Below are 19,372 nucleotides of genomic sequence, written 5' to 3' on the forward strand. Positions count from 1 at the left end.
GCTTCTGAACAAATGGCAGGTCTGCATTTTATTTTAGTAGTATCTCAGTGTGGGTTCACTAGCCTATAAACTACCAGAATGCAGGTTGTTTCCTTTGACTCTGGTGTGTGTGTGTGTGCTTAGTCAGTTGTGTCTGACTCTTTGCGACCCCCTGGACTGTAGTCCACCAGGCTCCTCTGTGCATGGGATTCTCCAGGCAAGAATACTGGAGTGAATTGCCATTTCCTTCTCCAGAGGTTCACTCTGGTGAGCTAAGCCCAACAGTCGTTTTCCCTTCTCACTTAGGGATGGTGATGTTCCATCTGCCTGCTTCTCTCCTCTGAATAAAGGGATTTCCCTGGACCATGACCATCTTTGCAGACCTAGGCTTGGCGACACTTTCTCCCTGTGTGTGAATTGCAGTTGCTGATGCCTGATGATCACTGCTATGTTGTTTTATGATATATTTGCTTTGTTGCTTTCTTAGGAAGTAGAGGGTTCTCCTGACTGACATAAAACTTTGTGCAAAGGAAATCCTCTGATGTGGGAAGATTTTGAAAGGCCTTCTCAGAAATGCTTGGTTTATACTGAGATCAGGAGAAGGCAATGGCAACCCACTCCAGTACTCTTGCCTGGAAAATCCCATGGGCAGAGGAGCCTGGTAGGCTGCAGTCCATGGGGTCGCTACAAGTCGGATGAGAATGAGCGACTTCACTTTCACTTTTCACTTTCATGCATTGGAGAAGGAAATGGCAACCCACTCCAGTGTTCTTGCTTGGAGAATCCCAGAGATGGGGGAGCCTGGTGGGCTGCTGTCTCTGGGGTCGCACAGAGTTGGACACGACTGAAGTGACTTAGCAGCATACTGAGGTCAAAGTCACTACCATGTGTGGGAATAACTCTCGTTTGCTTTAGGCTCCTGCTTTAAAGATTGTTGACACTGGGGCTATCGGCTCTTGGGGACGCACCTTTGCTAGCCCTTGAAATGCACCCTGGGCTGAGGTTTCTGTTTAGCTACTGTTCCTTTCTGTCAAGTGCGTTTCATGGAGAGGCAGCATTGGGATAAAGGATCAGGTGCTTTGCGAAATAGCTGTGTGCATAGAATTGCATAGCGGTTTCCTGGCACCAGAGAGACAATTACCTAACTACTCTTTGCTGAGCAATGTCAAGGGAGCCAGGTGGTGAACACAGAAGCTGCAGGGCTGCCCCTGAGGAAATTTCTTGTTTGGGGACCTCAGGATTCCTATGCTGGAGGCTGAAGTTATCATGCAGTGTGATGTCTTAGGCAAAGAGAGCTAAACACAAACAAACAAAACCCCTGCTATTTTTACCCTATGAAGGAAAAATCAGTTAACTGAACAACATATATAGAAATAAAATGTGTTTGGCAAATGTTGCTTTTACACTAATGTGTTTAAAAATAAATGAGGACTTAGCAGCGTGTATTTTACTAGATGTCACTGCTATCTCTTGATTTTACAGGTTGAAAGCCAGCAATGAGTTTGTTACACCACCTACTTCTCACTCTTCCCTTACAGTTCCCGGCCCAGTCCCCATCCAGGCACCTCTGTCCTTGCTGAACTTCATGCTGCCTGCCCCTCGACCCACTTGTCACAGTAGTTCTCATCTCAGCCCAGTTCCAGCCACAGGAACTGCACCTGTTATCACAGTCCAAACCCACCAATTTAGTCTTTTATCTGCTCTAGGAAGGACAGGCCCAGTCTGCTTGATGTGGCCTCTGTGGGTGATGTTTATATCTATGGAAAACATTTATGGGTTTTATTTTTGCTTTTGAGAATGGTAAGGTAGATATGTGGAGAAAATGCTCCCTTAATTTCTAAAAATGTTGGTAGAATAGAGAAAATGCTGCCATACTGACATTTATAATAGACCTCTGTATCCCCATTAATGTGTTAGACATGCTCCTATGCCTACGGGTTGTGCATATATGTTCAATAGAGGGATATGGGAAAAGGCAGCCAAAGCATAATTTTTAAAAATGAGAATCAAGAATAAAAAAAGAAAATTAAAATAGTAAATAAAAGAGTTAATTCAGGGATCCAGTGTAAAACAATAGTTTTCAGGAAACTGAAAGAAGAGATAATAATTAGATAGGAATCAGTTGTAAATAAAGGACCTTTTGTTGTGTTTTCCAGTCTATGCCAGGTACTGTTTTAAGCACTTTGAATATATTATTTCATTTAATTCTAAGTGAATTCTAATATTAACTTCATTGAAATTCTAAGTGGTTGATATATCCAGTGCCTCTGTGCTGTTGAGTATTTTTGTTGTTGTTCAGTCACTCAGTCATGTCTGACTCTTTGCAACACCATGGACTGCAGCATGCCAGGCTTCCCTATCCTTCACCATCTCCTGAAGTTTGCTCAGGCTCATGTCCATTGAGTTGGTGATGCCGTCCAGCCATCTCATCCTCTGTCATCCCCTTCTCCTCCTGCCTTCAGTCTTTCCCAGCATCATGGTCTTTTCCAGTACATCAGCTCTTTGCATCAGATGGCCCAAGTATTGGAGCTTCAGCTTCAGCATCAGTCCTTTCAATAAATATTCAGGGTTGATTTCCTGTAGGATTGACTGGTTTGATCTTCTTGTAGTCCAAGGGGCTCTCAAGAGTCTTCTCCAGCACCACAGTTCAAAAGCATCAATTTTTTGGCACTCAGCCATTTCTATTGTCCAGCTCTCACATCCATACATGACTATTGGAAAAACCATAGCTTTGACTGTACAAACCTTTGTAGGCAAAGTGATGTCTCTGCTTTTTAATATGCTGTCTACATTTGTCATAGCTTTTCTTCCAAGGAGCAAGTGTCTTTTAATTTCATGACCACAGTCACCATCCACAAGTGATTTTGGAGCCCAAGAAAATTAAGTCTGTCATTGTTTCCATTGTTTCCCCAACAGTTTGCCATGAAGTGATGGGACTGGATGCCATGATCTTTGTTTTTTGAATGTTAAGCCAGCCTGCTGAGTATAAACCGATGCAAAATTTACATAATTTTGCCAAGGATGCATATAACAGACAGATGGTGGGATTTAAATTTGGATCTGTCTGACCATGCCCTCTGTCTCCTCCTGTTTAAAAGTAAGGGAGTGGGACTAGAAGATTGTTATGGCTCCTTTCAACTCTTTTTCATTCATCTAAAATCTTGACCTCCACTTGACTTGAAAATTATGCAGTTGCAGGGCTAGAGGAAGGAACCCTCAGAAGTCATCCAGTGTAAGTCAGTAAAAACCTAAGGAATAGGCAGCCAGAAAACCTATGACTTGTCAGGTCACCTTGCTAGGTAAGAGTATAAGGAAGATTAAAGTTTAAATTTTCACTGCTTTGTCCCAGCATCATTGTTCATCTCATTAATGTGTTGACTAGGAAGATGGATTGCAGCAGTGTCTAGTGGGTGATGTATTCCTTTTAACAGGCCCACAGAAGTGGACCACGTAGATAAGAAAGCAAAAAGAAGAAAAGAGAAAAGAAGAGAAAAGAAAGAGGGAGGCAGGGAGACTATAAACGTCTCTGGAGGAAACTTTTTCCAATCAGCTGTGGCTTAGGTCAGATTTGGTTAGTCTAGAACATAAAACATCACTTACCATAATTTATAATTTCACTTATGACATTTATGGTCTTATCCTCTCTGTGTTGGAAGCATCATATAGGCTGAAAATATATCTGTGTAATGCCTTGCTAATTCTTAAATATTTGTTGAATTCACATAGATTCAGTGAACAGATGAATTAATTGACTGTGTCTGGGAATTATCTGGGAGCTTGTTTAAAGTGATGGATTCTGAATACCACTCCAGACTAATCAAGTCAGAATCCCTGGAAGAAAGCTGACCCCCAGGATTAGCTGACAGAGCTTTGGGCATCATGGCAAAGGCTCACATCTCCCAGTTGTCAGTGGTCGCTAGGTGACTTTACCCCAAGACAGTGATCCTCCTGTCCAGGTCATAGTCATTAATGCTGCAATGCAGACACTGAGGTGGGGATGGATCACTGGCTGTTGACCTTGAAGAGAACCTCAGTTCCCTGTCTTTTTTCTTTTCCTGAAGCCTTGACAGTAGGAGGCCAGGAATGGAGGTAGAAGGACATGAAGACAAGTTCTTTACATATCCCCCCTCAACTGGTTAGGGGAACAGATGGCTGGTGGGGCGATTGGCTGAGGTCAAGGAAGCAGGAGACCAAGTCCTGTACCATGCTGCTGCTAAGTCACTTCAGTCGTGTCCTACTCTTAGTGACCCCATGGACTATAGCCCACCAGGCTCCTCCATCCATGGGATTTTCCAGGCAAGATGCTGGAGTGGAGTACCATTGCCTTCTCCAGTCCTGTACCATAGTTCTTCAGTATTTCTAAACAAAATAGGAAGGAGCCAGGAGTGTTTAAAAGAAAGAAAGAAAATCGTCATGAGGAATTGGGAGGGACTTTGAAAGAGTCAGTGGTACAGAGAAAAGGATCTACTTGAGAATTCTAACAGGAAACTTCTAAAAAGGTTTCAGATATTACTATAACCCATGCCAACTGCCTTGGTTTATCTTCTTTAAGCCTAGAAGATCGCCTCTTGCCAAAAATCTGTTTACCACCAGATGTATTTCTGAAGACTTAGAGCAGGTGTCAATTTTGCAGTCTATTTGAGAGTAGACTGCCAGAGTTTCATATTTCCTCTTCATTCTCTACCATAGCTGTATCTGTCCTGTGATATCATCATCTACTTTAATCCTTGGGAAACACATAGCCAATTTCAGGCTGTGACATCTTTGTGTTTCCCATGGGTTTAATGGAATTGGTGTGGAATCATTATGGTGCTTCTCTGTGGAAATCTTGAAGCATTTTTGAGTAAGATAGGAAAGTCCCAATAAGTGAAGAGAAAGAAGTGTTATATATGCAAAACATGCAATTCAAGAAGGGGAGTTCTTAATGGATAGGAAGAATCTAGGCATCTTTAGGAAAGATTCAGCTTTTAGGTATGCAAGACAGATGAAAGGGCCTTATTTGTTTACTCTTTGCCAGACTTTTGTTCCTTCCCTGCAGGTGAAAATGAGGTGTTTGCATCTTAGGTCAGCTGCAAACCTGAATCTCCACTCCCAGCCTGCAGCTGCAGGGCTCCTTGATCCAACAGTAATGGAGAAGGTTACAAGGCCTAGGAAATTGGGTTCCTGACAAATGAGTCTTTGTTTTAAGTGTGATCTGGGTCCGGAGTATAGCAATGGCCCTTCGGTCCTGCAAGGTATAGATCCAAACCATTGCTTTGATCCTCACATTCCCAATTCCACCCCTGCTTCCCTTATTCTCAGATGATAACCCTTACCTGCATCTCCACTAAGATAACTGTCACCTACTTTACATCCGTTTGTTGCCTTCTTACCTGTGAAACAGCTCATCTCACTCCCTATTTCCCAAATAAAATTTATTTGTCTGTGCACTCATGCTTCCCATTCATCCTGTCGTAGAGGAAGAAATGCTAAGTTACCTTTCTGAGGCAGGGTAAGTGTTCTTCCTGGGCTCTTGGTGTCCTGCCTCTTGGTCATTTGTACTCTTTTGCACTTCAGTTTCTCTCATTCCACTTGATTCTTTCCTTTCCAACAAATATGTATAGGTCTCTCTTTTTTATAACTAACAAAATGAACACAAAACCTCTCATTGGTCCTGCTCTTTATTTAGACAGTATCCCATAAGTCACCAGACCAACCCTTATCATCCATCCATTCAACCTTTCAGCCGTCTCTCCATTCAGTTTTCAACAATCCATCCATCCAACATTAACTGAGTGACTTTATTTTACACATTATATTACTGAGAATCAAGAGTTCCAACTAAGACACACAACCTTGCTGTCTTTCAATATATTAGGGCCTTTACCTTTCAGCAGGATTGTAGGGTCTTATTGACTTCCCAAATGACAAATCTAATTGGTGCTTTTTAGTTCTCATCTTACTTGATCTGTATAATTCTTGGTGTAGGCAGATTGCATTTTAAAAGACTATGAAATGTGTAAATGTATATTTTAATTTTATGGTTACTTGTCAGATTTAAAAACTGTTTTGTTCCACAATGGCAATTCCATTAAGCTACTAGCATGTCTAAGGGCTAATTTTAAAATCTAAATTTGTTTATGAGAGCTTTGCTGTTTACATTGTAGGTTATGCACCAGGGAGAATAATTCAAAGTGACACCAAATATGTGTGTGTTAAATAACACCATCTGCCCATTTGTATCTGTGCAGCTTTTTAAAAATACTGTGAGGTTCTGGCCCAAGCTTGCTGTTTTTCAGGATATGGGACAGATCATTGGTGCTAAGACCCCAGATTAGAGGTTTTGGTTTGAAGTTTAAGAAGGCTTTAAGTCCTGTCCCACTTCCTTTTAGTAGCTGTTTGTTTAATTCATATTGGAGTGCCTGTCCCATGGTATTGTAGATACCAGTATAAAGGTCTGTATTGGGTAAGAAGCCACATCTACAGCTCTAATAGGACAGGCTTGAGAAGATCCTCCTTTGCCATCCAAACAGTTGCATGAATAACCCAGTCTTCATTAAGTCTGTTATTTTTGCATTAGAAATACTGGGTGGAAGGTCTGTCTCCTATTATAATGCAAATACTCCATTAATATGAAGCATTTTTACCTTGGGATGTATTATCCAGTCCCATTTGATAGACTTCTGGATTATGTTTGATAGCTAAGAAGGCAAAGAAACAGTAGAAGAGGAGGGCATTTGGAAGTGAAGATTTGAAAACGAAAATGACAGGTAAATCTGTTAAAATGAGCAAGAGATTTATAAAAAGATGTCTTGTTTTAGGGCCCTAGTAAGATTAGTGGCACAAGAACTGAGACTTCAGGTTAAATAGCTACTGAGTTAGCTTTGTGACTTTGGACTACCTTAACATGTTGCCCTCATGCATTCTAAATGAAACTGTTCATGGGCCTTGAGGGTTCCTTTTAGTGCTGGGGTTCTCTGATTTGGCTGGATAAACTGAGAGATCCTAAAGAGTCGCAAAGTGGGGTTTTGTGTGTGTGTGTGATGGGAGCAGAGTGTGAGAGGCATTGTGGGCCTGTGGCATGGATTGGTAGTGTCAGGGGCCCTATCTGTGCTCTGTGACCCTGGAGCACAGCCTATGCTTGTTATGGAGCGTTTAGTGCTGTGCTACTGAATAAATGAAGGCCTGGCAGGTGCCCAAGCAGCATAATATAAAAGGCAGAGTCTTGGGGCAAAGAAAGCTCTTTCCCACAAGTGATTGAAAGCCATTGCTAGTTCTGTGACCATTGTTCTGGGTCCTTTGGAGCCTTCCTTCTCTTCAATAAAGGCAAAGCCAAAATCTTTTTTTTTTTTTTTTTTTTTTTGGGTGGGGGGGTGGTCAGGACCAAATGGTAAGCAGCCTCCTTTTTCACAATGATTACAAGGGCTTTCAGCCAACCATTTAGTAACAGACAATATGCTGTATTAGCCTAAACTATAGAGTAACAAGAGGAGTGCATCATAGCAGTATGTGAGCTGTGCTGCCTGTAGGAGGTATGCACAGCATCAGTGTGATAAATAATAGCTTTGCTGTTACTTTTGAGAACCAACTATACAGCAAGCACTGAACTGAGTCTTTTACATGGGGTTTGGATCTGGGTGATTTACATGAGCGTGAAATTAAGGACACTCAAGGATAAATAACAAATGTGATTTACACTTGATAGTTGAAGAAACTGGTATTAAAATAGATAAAATAACTCACTTAAGGTTACAAACTCCCTTCTGAATCTATGGTTCGTAAATTTACCATTCTTGAATGCTGTTCTTTCTTCAAACAACTCTCTTATTCCTCCTGTTCCTACATTATAGACTAGACCTATCCCTTCCTAGCTTTTATATCATATTCTTCCTGTCTGCCCAGTCAGATTACTTAAATGACTTAACATGTGAAAACTCATAGAGTTAGAAGGGGTAACTCCTTGGCATTAAATCAAGTTCTCCTGTTATAGCATTGCAAACATTTGGTTTGATTGATAGTTCCTTCTGGTCATTTGTAGGTGTTCTTTCTGTCTTTTAAAGGAATTTTTGGTAGAACAAAATAGAGAAATACCAATTTTTAAATGATAGCCCAAAGTCTATTACAGAGAACTTAACTTTTCCCTTCTTTCATGCGTTAAAAACATTAAGTCCTCTGTTTTGGGAGGCCAGTCTAGCTAAAGGTTTGTCACTTTTGTTAACTTTTCAAAAAACAAACTTTTGGCTTCATTGATTATATAGGACTTGTTTTTTGCATTCGTTCATGAAGTATTTATCAAATCCTGGATATACAATCATGAACAAAACATGTTTTTTACTCTCTCAAAACTCTTACTCTAGTGGGACATGTAGATATTAAACAAATGTCATAAATGCTGCCAAGAAGAAAAGCAGGGTGCTTTTGAGAGAGGCAAGAGAAGCTGACTGTAGATCTGGTGACTAGGAAAGAGCTCTGAGGAGGTGACATTTAGACTGAAATGAAAGGATGAGAGGCATCATCTTGTTTTTATGAAATAAGTAAGGATAAAGGTAGTTAATTTTATGTAGTTCCACATTCTATATTATAAAAGTATAGTTCTTAGGAGACTCTGGGATATAGTTGATTTTTAAATTTCTTCTCTGTAGTGATTTGTGACTGCTTATGGAACAGATTCAAAATCAGACAGGGAGGCCAGGAAAGGATGTGGGGAGAGCAGCTTCAGACAGTGGTGTAGGGGAGGTGGGGCAGGTGGGAGAAATTGCGGGAGGTCACTTGCTTCCCCCTTGCTTAGGAGTCCTGATTTCAGTCTAGTCATGTGAGCATCATTACTTCTCTCCTCTTTTAATGAAAGTTATTTCTTTTCTTCTTTGCAAACAGCACATTACTGGTAGGCTTGTGAGCTAGGAAATGTTAATGGTGTACAACAGATACTAGTGTTTATAAAGCACATCTCAGCTGGCAGACATTACTGAATCTCTCAGCATTTGGGTGCCAGAGTACCATGAAATGGGATAACTATTACTCTTCTTGTAAAGCTGGATTTCTCTAAGGAGATGCTGGTTTTTTTTTTTAATGGAATTTTGCTGTCTTAAAAATCTTATGCAGGTATGGCTTTATCAGAATATAAAATGCCAAATATTGGAATATTTCATAAGCCACACTTTTAATACTAGCTTCTTTGTATTTATTTCTGGAGTTGCTTTTCAGCTGTGGTGATTTTATTATCAATATTATATAAATTTGGAGGAAAGTAATAATGAGCAGCTCTTAACAATGTTATTTTACCATGACTGGGTATAAAAATTTTCCTTAAAAGCCAGTATTAAGTGGATAAAACAACACTGAGAAGTTAAAATGTAAATGGTATTTGCTGCTGCCAAGAATTTCTTAATTTTTAGAATTAAACAATTTTTTTGGAATAAATATGTTTAAACCAGTATTTAATTTAAGGTGGGTATAATTAGTAGATACAACGTATTTTATGAGTATGTACAAAATTATAGCTGGTAACAGGACCGTAATCATGCTTACTATTTTTCTGTTCTAGATATTTGAATGGTGGTATTTTCGCAAGTATGGAACATCATTCATTGAACAAGTCTCAGTAAGCCACTTGCGCCCCCTTCTGGGAGGGGTTGACAACAATTCCTCCAACAATTCTAATTCCAGTAACGGGGACTCAGATTCCAACAGGCAAAGTGTCTCAGGTATGGAAAGTCCTTCAGTTTGCAATATTTACTTACTTTTACTACATTATTATCACTATAAAACAGTAAGAATGTTGTTATTTAAATATTAGACTTCAAAGAAAAATGCAGTTTATTTTCCCAAGGAGTTGACAACTTCTGCCAGAGAAGTTGAGTGTAAGCATCCCAGGTAAAGGAAATAGGTATCTTGTTTAATTTGACTTTTTCTTCCCTGGTGGCTCAGTTGGTAAAGAAGCTGCCTGCAATGCAGGGGACCTGGGTTCAGTCCCTGCGTTGGGCAGTTTTCCCTAGAGAAGGAAATGGCAACACACTGCTGTATTCTTGCCTGGAGAATCCCATGAACAGAGGAGTCTGGTGGGCTACAGTCCATGGGGTTGCAGAGTCAGACACAACTGAAGCAACTGAGCCCTCACGCAAGCTGCTTCTCTATTGCCAGTCTTGAATTCTGTCACAGTCTTTTCCCTGTCCTTTTCATTTTTTGAACATGCCTTTTTTTCTCACAACCCTCTGCCCAGAAGCCTGTTTGCCCTCTTTCTGTGCTTGCTTATCTTTCACATGTGCTGTGCTCAGTCGCTTCCGACTCTTTGCTGGACTGTAGCCTGCCAGGCTCCTCTGTCCATGGGATTCTCTAGGCAAGAATACTGGAGTGGGCTGCCATTTCCTCCTCCAGGGGATCTTTCCAATCCAGGGATTGAACCCACGTCTCCTGCATTGGTAGGTGGATTCTTTACCACTGAGCCACACAACCCAACTCAAATGCTACCTCCAGGGAAACCCTCTCTGAGAGGCTGTGCACTATCTCTACACCTTTGTTGACTCATAATATGTTTACTTTTAGCAACATTTACTAAATTATAATGAATTTTTTAACCTTCCTGCTTAATCATAGTATCTCTAGCATTTTGAATAGTCTCTACTTTATCATTGAAACTCGGTAGATGAAAGAATGAGGACATACAAGGCCTGTAATTTCTCCCCTCATAAAAGAAGAGGGATGAATATAATTTCCTAGATTGGTCTCTTTATCAATTCAATAAACATTTCCCAAATCTCTAATGTGAACCTGGCCTGGTTTAAAAATAATGCCAGAGTCCTTGCCCCCATCGAACTCTTGTGTCTGTTGAAGGAAACAGTGTTCAGTGCTATGATCATATGAGGGAAACATGCAACACTATGGAGTACAAAGGAGGGGTTCCCAATCCAAACTAGGGGAAGAAGTTTGCTTCTTGAAGGAGATGGTACCAGTTCTGAGACTTGAAGGTTGAAGAAGAGATAAAAGAACTAAGTTAGATCTTTTTTTCTTTCCTCCCTAAAATAACTCATTCAATATTTCATAACTGTCTAGCCAGGTGATAGGCATCAATGAGCATTGTGTGTGTGTGTGTGTGTATGGAGAAGGAGATGGCAACCACTCCAATATTCTTGCCTGGAAAATCCCATGAACAGAGGAACCTGGTGGGCTACAGTTCAGGGGGTTGCAAAAGAGTCAGACACGACTCAGGAGTAAACAACAACTATATGTATATATGTATGTGGGCTTCCCAGGTGGCTGTGTGGTAAAGAACCTGCCTGCCAGTGCTGGAGATGCAAGAGGCTCGAGTTCGATCCTTGGCTTGGGAAGATCCCCTGGAGGAGGGCATGGCAACCCACTCCACTATTCTTGCCAGGGAAATCTCATGGACAGAGGAGCCCAGTGGCCTGTAGTTCATGAGATCACAAAGAGTCAGACATGAATGAGCAACTGAGCACACAGCACATACACACGCACACACACACATGTACATATATATACATATATATATATATAATATCTGATGTTGATTCAATGATCTTTTATTAATAATATACCCTTTGCCAGCCCACCATGGTAACGGGCACCTCTGGGTACATATTTATTTCATTCTAAAGGGTACATGTGTGAGAGATGGTACCACTGAGGTAACAAAATTGTCTGGGACTTTATAAACTCATCCATTTTGTGAAAGAAACAGAAAGAGATCTGAGCAAAGTAAAATACCACGTTGACCGACTATTCTTACATGGGTGGCATATTATTCTAGTGAGGAATCTTGATCCTGCAGTCATTGTCACATAAGCAGTGTGGGTAATCACCATCACTTTGCATCTGTTGGAAGACCCTGCAGGTTAAATGTACCCTGCCTGACCCAAGTTACTGTAGTCTTCGGATGACACAGAACATTGTAGAAAATTAATAGATTTACAGAAAGCAGCCTCATTTAAGGACATTTTTATTGTGAATGTGTTTTTATTTTCATTAAAATTCTTTCTACCTAATTTAAATCTCTTGACATCATTCCTTAATGTGACAAAGAGTTTATACTCTCCTTATTGTCACTGTTACTTTGCTCTCTCTCTCTCTCTCTCTCTCTCCCCCTCTCTGTGGGTGCCTGGAACAAATCTTATGCATTATATAAATCTTGATGCTACTCTTAGTGCTTGTAAAGGGAAGCTTAGTAGCAGCTTTTAAAGGGAAAATTACAGTCCTTTATAAAAATATATTCTACAATAATGATCATGGAAATTCCCAGTTTTAATTGTACTGAGTTTTTACCTCACTAATATTGAGCTTTTAAGTATTATTATTAATTCTCTTCCTCTAGTATTGGCTGAATGTCTACTACTATGCATTCAATATTTCTATTCATCTCCTATAACAGATACAGCATCTATGATTTGATTTCATAACAGTATTCAAATAATTACATTTAGGAAAACAGAAATTACTTTCTCCTAGTATGTTTAGGGCTCCCTCAGACCGCTTCTTCTTGACATTTGGGTTTCTACTATTTCACTAACTCAGCTCAACACACATAAATGTTGTTATGGAAATGCCAGATAACATGGGACTAATACCATTTCTCACGTCTCTTTTCTTGTTGTGATTTTTATTTTTGAACAAGAAAAATGCTATTGTATAAAAGTATGTTGTCTCTCTATATCTTTACCCTTAATCATTGTCTACTTCATTGTCTGGTTTCAGTTAAGTATAAAGGAAAAAGAAGATCCAAAGCTGAGAGTAATTAATATATTTTATTAAAATGGAGGAATTTGTTTCAAAATTTATACTGCCTTAATAACAAAATTACTGTTGCTTTAATAAAAGAATCATCACAAGATGTTTCTTGGCTGAATATTACATGAAATAAACATGGCTAACCAAGTCCCATGAACATTGGCAAAGGCAGTTAAATAGTATTCCTTATTTGAAAAAATCATTGAAAAAGCTAAAACAGAGAATAGGACTTATATAAGCATTGGACTATATGAAAACTCATAGTATACTCTTTCCTTAAAGAATCATTTGTTTTATTAAAAGCTGAAAGACCTGGTCTACTAAGAATAATTTGCAGTGGAGAAATGGGAAGTGATTGTTATAGGACAGACTGTTCATATGCTGTTTAACATTTGGATCTGTGTAAATTGGCCCAAGTGCAAATCCTCTCAAAATTTGTAGTGATCTTTGTTTATGGACTAGAGCAGAAATGTGTAATTAATAATACAGCTTCTTAATCTAGCCAAATTTCTGATTGTTTGGCTTAGGTTAGCATTTGTGAACATTTCACTTGTCTCAATTTATTTGGGAGCTAAATGGCTTTTTTTGTCACAGATACACAATTTCTGATAAACCCTGCTGATGTATTTTCCACATCACCATGTTTCCTGTTGCCATTTTTAAAAATTCATTACATCTAATAACACAATTAATAACCTGTGATCAGAATTATACAAAGGAAAGCTGAATATATTTATTCCTGTCTCCTCTTTCATGATTTGGCATGTTCTTTTGAATAATTCAGATGGTTTACTTTCATCCTTTTTCCAAATGACCTAGCTGCACAAAACTACATACCCAACTAAATCTCTAAGTGAGCACTGTCTCATGGAAATATAATGCTAACTACAAGTGTAATTTTAGCATTTTAATAATCAGAATAATAAAAATGTACAAGTGAAATGTGTATTTTCTTTAAACAAATATGTCTAAATATTTTCATTTTAACATGCAATCAATATAAAAATTATTAATGGCATCCAGTGTGTATTTACACTTACTCTTGCTGCCATTGCTTAATTCGGCTTAACTTATGAATTGATGATGCATAGGGATTTAAAATGTGTCCACCTTCTCCTATCTTAAGGCAAGGGATTCTCAGGGTCTAAGAACATTCTGAATTTGGGTTTATGGGAATATCTGTTTGATAATTTGCCCTGTTCTCAAATAAGATGCCTCAAAGACAAAGGTTTGCAGTGTTCATCTTCTTCAAGATATTTACAAAAGTGCAGGGTGCTCCATCACATAAGAATTATCCTTGCCAAAGTCAAGTGTAAATTCTCTGCTGCTGCTAAGTCGTTTCAGTTGTGTCCGACTCTGTGCGAACCCATGGACTGCAGCCTACCAGGCTTCTCCATCCATGGGATTCTCCAGGCAAGAACACTGGAGTGGGATGCCATTTCCTTCTCCAAAAATTAAATTCTCTGAGATATGTTAATAGCCTCTTGCATAGAACTGGATCTTTAGACAAACTCTGGTTATAGTCATTTGGCATAATGTTGTAAGTCATCTCATTTTACTCTCACTTTAAGATAAATGTATATCATATCTTTTTTGACTCTATGGACTGTAACCTGCCAGGCTCCTTTGTCCATGGGATTCTCCAGACAAGAACACTGGATTGGATTGCCATTTCCTTTTCCAGGGGGTTTTCCCGACGCAGGGATTGAACCTGTATCTCTTGCATTGGCAGGTGGATTCTTTACTACTGAGCCACTAGGGAAGTCCATATCATATCCATTTTTATATAAAACTTTTACTAAGAATTTCACCTGGAATTCTTAATTAAGGTTCATTACATCACTATAGGCAGTTCAAGCACTGGTTTAATACAGGTAATAAATTAAAGAAAAGCAATGGAGATGAAGAAACTCATAGATTGTAAATATATATCCTAAGACCAGGCCTTTCAGAGCTTGCATTTCAAATATATCCATTAGCAAAATTTCAAGTTGCTATATGTCCAGAGCCTTTAGAATTGCTCTTTAATAACCTCAATCAGGGGAAACTCAGTTTATACTTGCCAAAATCTATTAAGTGTTGAAAGTGATTCTCTTAGGCAATGCTTATTACATCTTTTGAAGTCTTTAGCCATTAAAAATGTGTGTTCTAGGATAGATTAGCTCTCCAGTTGACTGGTGAAAATTCCTCAAAAACACGTTTGGCCCCTGGTGAATATTTACTTATTAAATATTTTATGGTCTTCATATTATTTGATAGAATTGATTGACTTAGATCAGAAATGACCAATGATAAATGTATGAGAGACACAGAGGTTAGCCATTTTAGCAATATTCTTGAAGAAAGTTATACACTGTCTTGAATAAAGCAGGTCAATAAAAATGATCTTAAAACTCATAATTATTTGCACCTTTCTCATTCCATAAAAGAATTTGAAAGGGTAATATATTTGTTGAATTGAATGCTACCTATATATTATTAGTACTTTGTGCCTTTACTTCTAGTATTCTTTTCAAAATAATTATTTCAAAAAGTTATGAAAACAATTAAAGCTTAATTATTTAAGAAAATGGATATTTTGTTACTCTTAATGATTGCTTAAGATGGGCTTGTATTCACTGAGTATTCATTTCTGATATAGCAGAGCTAATAAATAAATGCAGAATCACATGTTAGAAATTGACTAACTTGAGGTTAATCTTGATTGTCATAATATATCTGATGGAACATTATTTAGAGCCCTTCTCCATTGTACTTTGGAACTAAAATATTTTAAAGTATTATTTTCAAGTGCCTAATATTTCCCTAGAGGACTTCCAAAACTGTTTCTCTAGTAGAAAAAGTAATTGATAAAGTCACAGGATTTTTAAAATATGATGTTGCAGGGTAACAGGTCTGTTGTATATTGTAGGTAATTGTTAGGCAGGCTGGATACCAGGTCATAATCTCACTTACTTTTCCTTGGGGAAATTATGTAGCTTTTACCCTTTATGCTTTACCCTTTACTTGTATAAAAAGGGCCTACTCTGTGACCCTCACTAGCTTATGTAAGGAATATAGATGACTTGAGTTTTAAGCTTTTTTATAGAAAGGCTCAATGAAAATCAAGCTTATAGCTATGACAAAGTTGCTATTGCTGCCATTTGTACTATAATAGTATTACTGTCATCATTACATTTTGGATCCAGGGACGAGGTGGTAAATTTTAGTATAGTACATCTTCCTAGACTATAAATTAGTTGTATATTTGAAAGTCCTAGGAGTGGGGATTCTTTCTATGTCTATATTTTAATTTTAGGAGAAAAAAGTTTCCAGAGTTAAAAAAATTGGATATAGAAAAATATTTTCTTCCATATGATGATAAAAAGCCCTATGACTTTAGAGTCTTTTGGTTTTTCCCAAGAATTAAGTTCTCTTTTTACTTGAGGACTGTGATCATGTTCTCTCAGTATATTTACTCCTTTTATAAGAACTTCTTCATATGGATACCAGATAGTAGTTAGGTATCTTTTTCTTTTTCTACCAATGTATAAGTGTGTCTAGGTCATAAAATGGAGAAGGCAATGGCACCCCACTCCAGTACTCTTGCCTGGAAAATCCTATGGGCTGAGGAGCCTGGTAGGCTGCAGTCCATGGGGTTGTGAAGAGTCAGACAGGACTGAGCAACTTCACTTTCACTTTTCACTTTCATGCACTGGAGAAGGAAATGGCAACCCACTCCAGTGTTCTTGCCTGGAGAATCCCAGGGACGGGGAAGTCTAGTGGGCTGCGGTCTCTGGGGTCACACAGAGTCAGACAGGACTGAAGGGACTTAGCAGATCATAAAATGTATCTTTTTTGGGGGGGCGGGGCAGGGACCTAGGACTTCCTGCAAGGACTAAGGCGTAATAGCCATTCTATTAGCGCTTAAACCCTTAGTCCAGTGAGTAACTGGGGTGGGGTGTGGGGGGGCATGTTTGGGGGTGGATATGAAAAGACAGGAAATAAGTATCCGCTGAGATGGAAAGTTGTGGTAGGGAATGGTGAGCGGGAAGACTGAAAAAAAGATTTGAGCATTTTATAAGTCCTTGAAAGTAGTAGGCATTATTTTTTATGTTCTTTATCTCTCACACAGAAATTTATTATCATCCTATGGATGAATGGAATCTTTTCTCCAGACTTCTGGAACTAAACAAGTGCTTTCCCAATATTTAGTGATTTTCTTTCTCTTGAATTGCATTCTAGCTTGCTTGGTGAGGTCTGAACATTTCAGTCAGCAGTTGTAGGTGGAGACTTCTCTGTGAGTTGGTACAGATGGAACCAGAGAGGGCATGGTTAAGTATATCAGGGACATATTTTCAACTATTAATGATGTTAGCAAGCCCTTGATGAGTCCCAGTCAAGCTTTAGTGCTTCTAAAGAGCACTAAAATTGTTGATATTGATGGATAATGCAAATACCTTTTGGAGGTAAAGTTTTAATTCAGATGTAAATAAGAAATTTATTTCCCAAAGATACAAGATAAGAAAGTAGGCCTCATAAAGAAAAACTTTTATCCGCTGAAGACCTGAGTTTAATTTCTTGACTTAAATCTTCATATTATGATAATTTTGGCATTTACAACCTTTGTCTATATCATGAAAACATCAGAAATTTATGGGGTATGTTCCCTAGAATGATTCCAGAAAAGAGAGTTTTTGTAGTAAAGATAAAATCATGATACATAGCAGCAAAGAAGAAATGAATGTAGCTCTAAGCTAATTTGAAGAGAAATTTTACACGTGTTCATATTAAACCTATAGATTGTTTATTTCTTAAAAGAAAATTGTACCTTCTCCACACCCTCAACTTGAAGGATGCAGCTCATGAAGACATTTCTTATATATTTCCTCATCACGTTTGTTCTCATTCAGAACATTTAACATCTGTTACAGTTGCTCATATACTCATTTCTAAGTTTTAGAAGTAGCTGAAGAAACTGCATACAGACCATATGTATGACACTAATAGTAACAATGATTTTTTTTTAAGATCAGTACTCTTGAAGTCATAAAAACAATATTTCAAAATGTTTGCAGCACCCCCTGCTGGCTATATCTTGGCACTTCCTAAATAAAGATGGCATCTTTAAATACTGCTAAGTAAAGCTTTAATTATACACACCCTTTCTCTTTGGGGTTATTTTTATTTAGAAATAATTTCATTTGCATCAAATGCATAATAGAGTTAAAATTTTAATGAAAGATAATTTTCTTTATAATTTGTCAACTGATATTTGAATAGCACTTATCCTTCCAGGCAATATCATGTCTTCGATGGAGGCAAAATTTTTGCCATAACTTTTTTACTGATATTTCAGATGAAATTTGTTAGGGGAGAGGCTTGTACAAATGTCCCTATTTATTGTAAATAATGTTAGAAATGACCATCATTGAATACAGATTTGTATGCCTGTTTATTATATGTTAAATACAAACCTTGTAATATTCATGAAGCTTTCAGAAGATTTAAGAAGAGATTTGGAATCTTAAAAGACATCATCTTAGGAGGGATTGGGAGCTGTGGGGACCTCAGAGCTGTAGAAGCTATAAGTACTGAGATCATGGTTGTTTGGCTCACCAGTTGTTTCAAGCCATAATTTGAAGTACGTTAGTGACCCCACTAAGGAGCTTCATGTCTGGAAAAAAAGCATTTACTTAAGGGAACTGTAACTTTCTAATTAGTTTCCTATGAAATGACAGCCATTGAATTTCAGTTTCTCAAGAACAAAATTCAGTAATGCTAAACTAACTTAGCAAAGATCATTTCTTAAATGGCAAGTTAAGCTAAGTGACAAAAAATTTAGGACCATTGTTTCCAAACGTAAAGTAAATTTCAGGTGGGATCTTGCCCTAATTTAAAGATAAATTTATTTTTTTAAAATAAGGACACGACTTCCTGTTATGTATACACCTTTCATTCGCTGTTTTTAAAAAATGTATTGAGATTGCACACGGTGTTCCCGTAGTGCTTTATGTTTTCCCCCATTTTCACGCTGTATTGTAACCCATGGCTTATGCATTTGTTTGACCCACTGGGTGCTCAGTTAATGTATTCATATATTGGATGGATGGATAGGTGAATGAATGGATGGATGATATTGAATGTAACAGGACTGAGGGTAGAGTCTTAATGAATCATTCATGGCCTTTAATGTTCTTTCAGTTTCTGCAATAATTGCTCACTTTTGTGTCTCTTTGTCTTTGGGTGTGTTTTTTTGGCTGACAGCACACATGGGTTTTTAAATACTGTTAACTGATTTTATTTTCTAATAAAAAATTATTCATCCAAAGAAATATTAATAGCATTCTGAATCAGTAGAAAGTCTTAATCATAGACTATTTTAAAAGAATTGCAGCTTATTAGTCACACATTTACTATAACTGTCTTAAAAAGCTAATGGTTTACTTTTCTAAATTAAAGTCCTATGGTTCTGCCTGTGGTTCTTGTATAACAAAATGTATAATCTATTAGTACATGTTATCATTATGATATTAGTATGATGATTAATTACCTGTTTCTGCATAAGTAAACCATGGTAAAGTATTTGAAAACAATTTTTTTCATAACATGTCTCCCTATAGTGATGGTAGCTTTAGTATTAATTTTCTTGCCACTCCTTTCCAGCAGTATAAAAGCAACCTGGTGAATTATCACA

General features: G+C 38.0%; 1 protein-coding gene across 9 annotated transcripts in view; it reads left to right on the top strand.

Annotated features, from left to right (window-relative positions):
* ST7 (suppression of tumorigenicity 7) overlaps window positions 1-19,372 on the top strand; it is a 267,772-nt gene that overhangs the window by 146,963 nt on the left and 101,437 nt on the right. For all 9 annotated transcript variants that reach the window (XM_027539603.1, XM_027539608.1, XM_027539609.1 and 6 more), the window contains exon 3: window positions 9,503-9,662. In XM_027539603.1, coding sequence (XP_027395404.1) covers window positions 9,503-9,662 — 160 coding nt within the window. The remainder of the gene's footprint in view (window positions 1-9,502; window positions 9,663-19,372) is intronic.

Source organism: Bos indicus x Bos taurus, chromosome 4 (assembly GCF_003369695.1).
Source record: "Bos indicus x Bos taurus breed Angus x Brahman F1 hybrid chromosome 4, Bos_hybrid_MaternalHap_v2.0, whole genome shotgun sequence".
Lineage (NCBI taxonomy): Eukaryota > Metazoa > Chordata > Mammalia > Artiodactyla > Bovidae > Bos > Bos indicus x Bos taurus.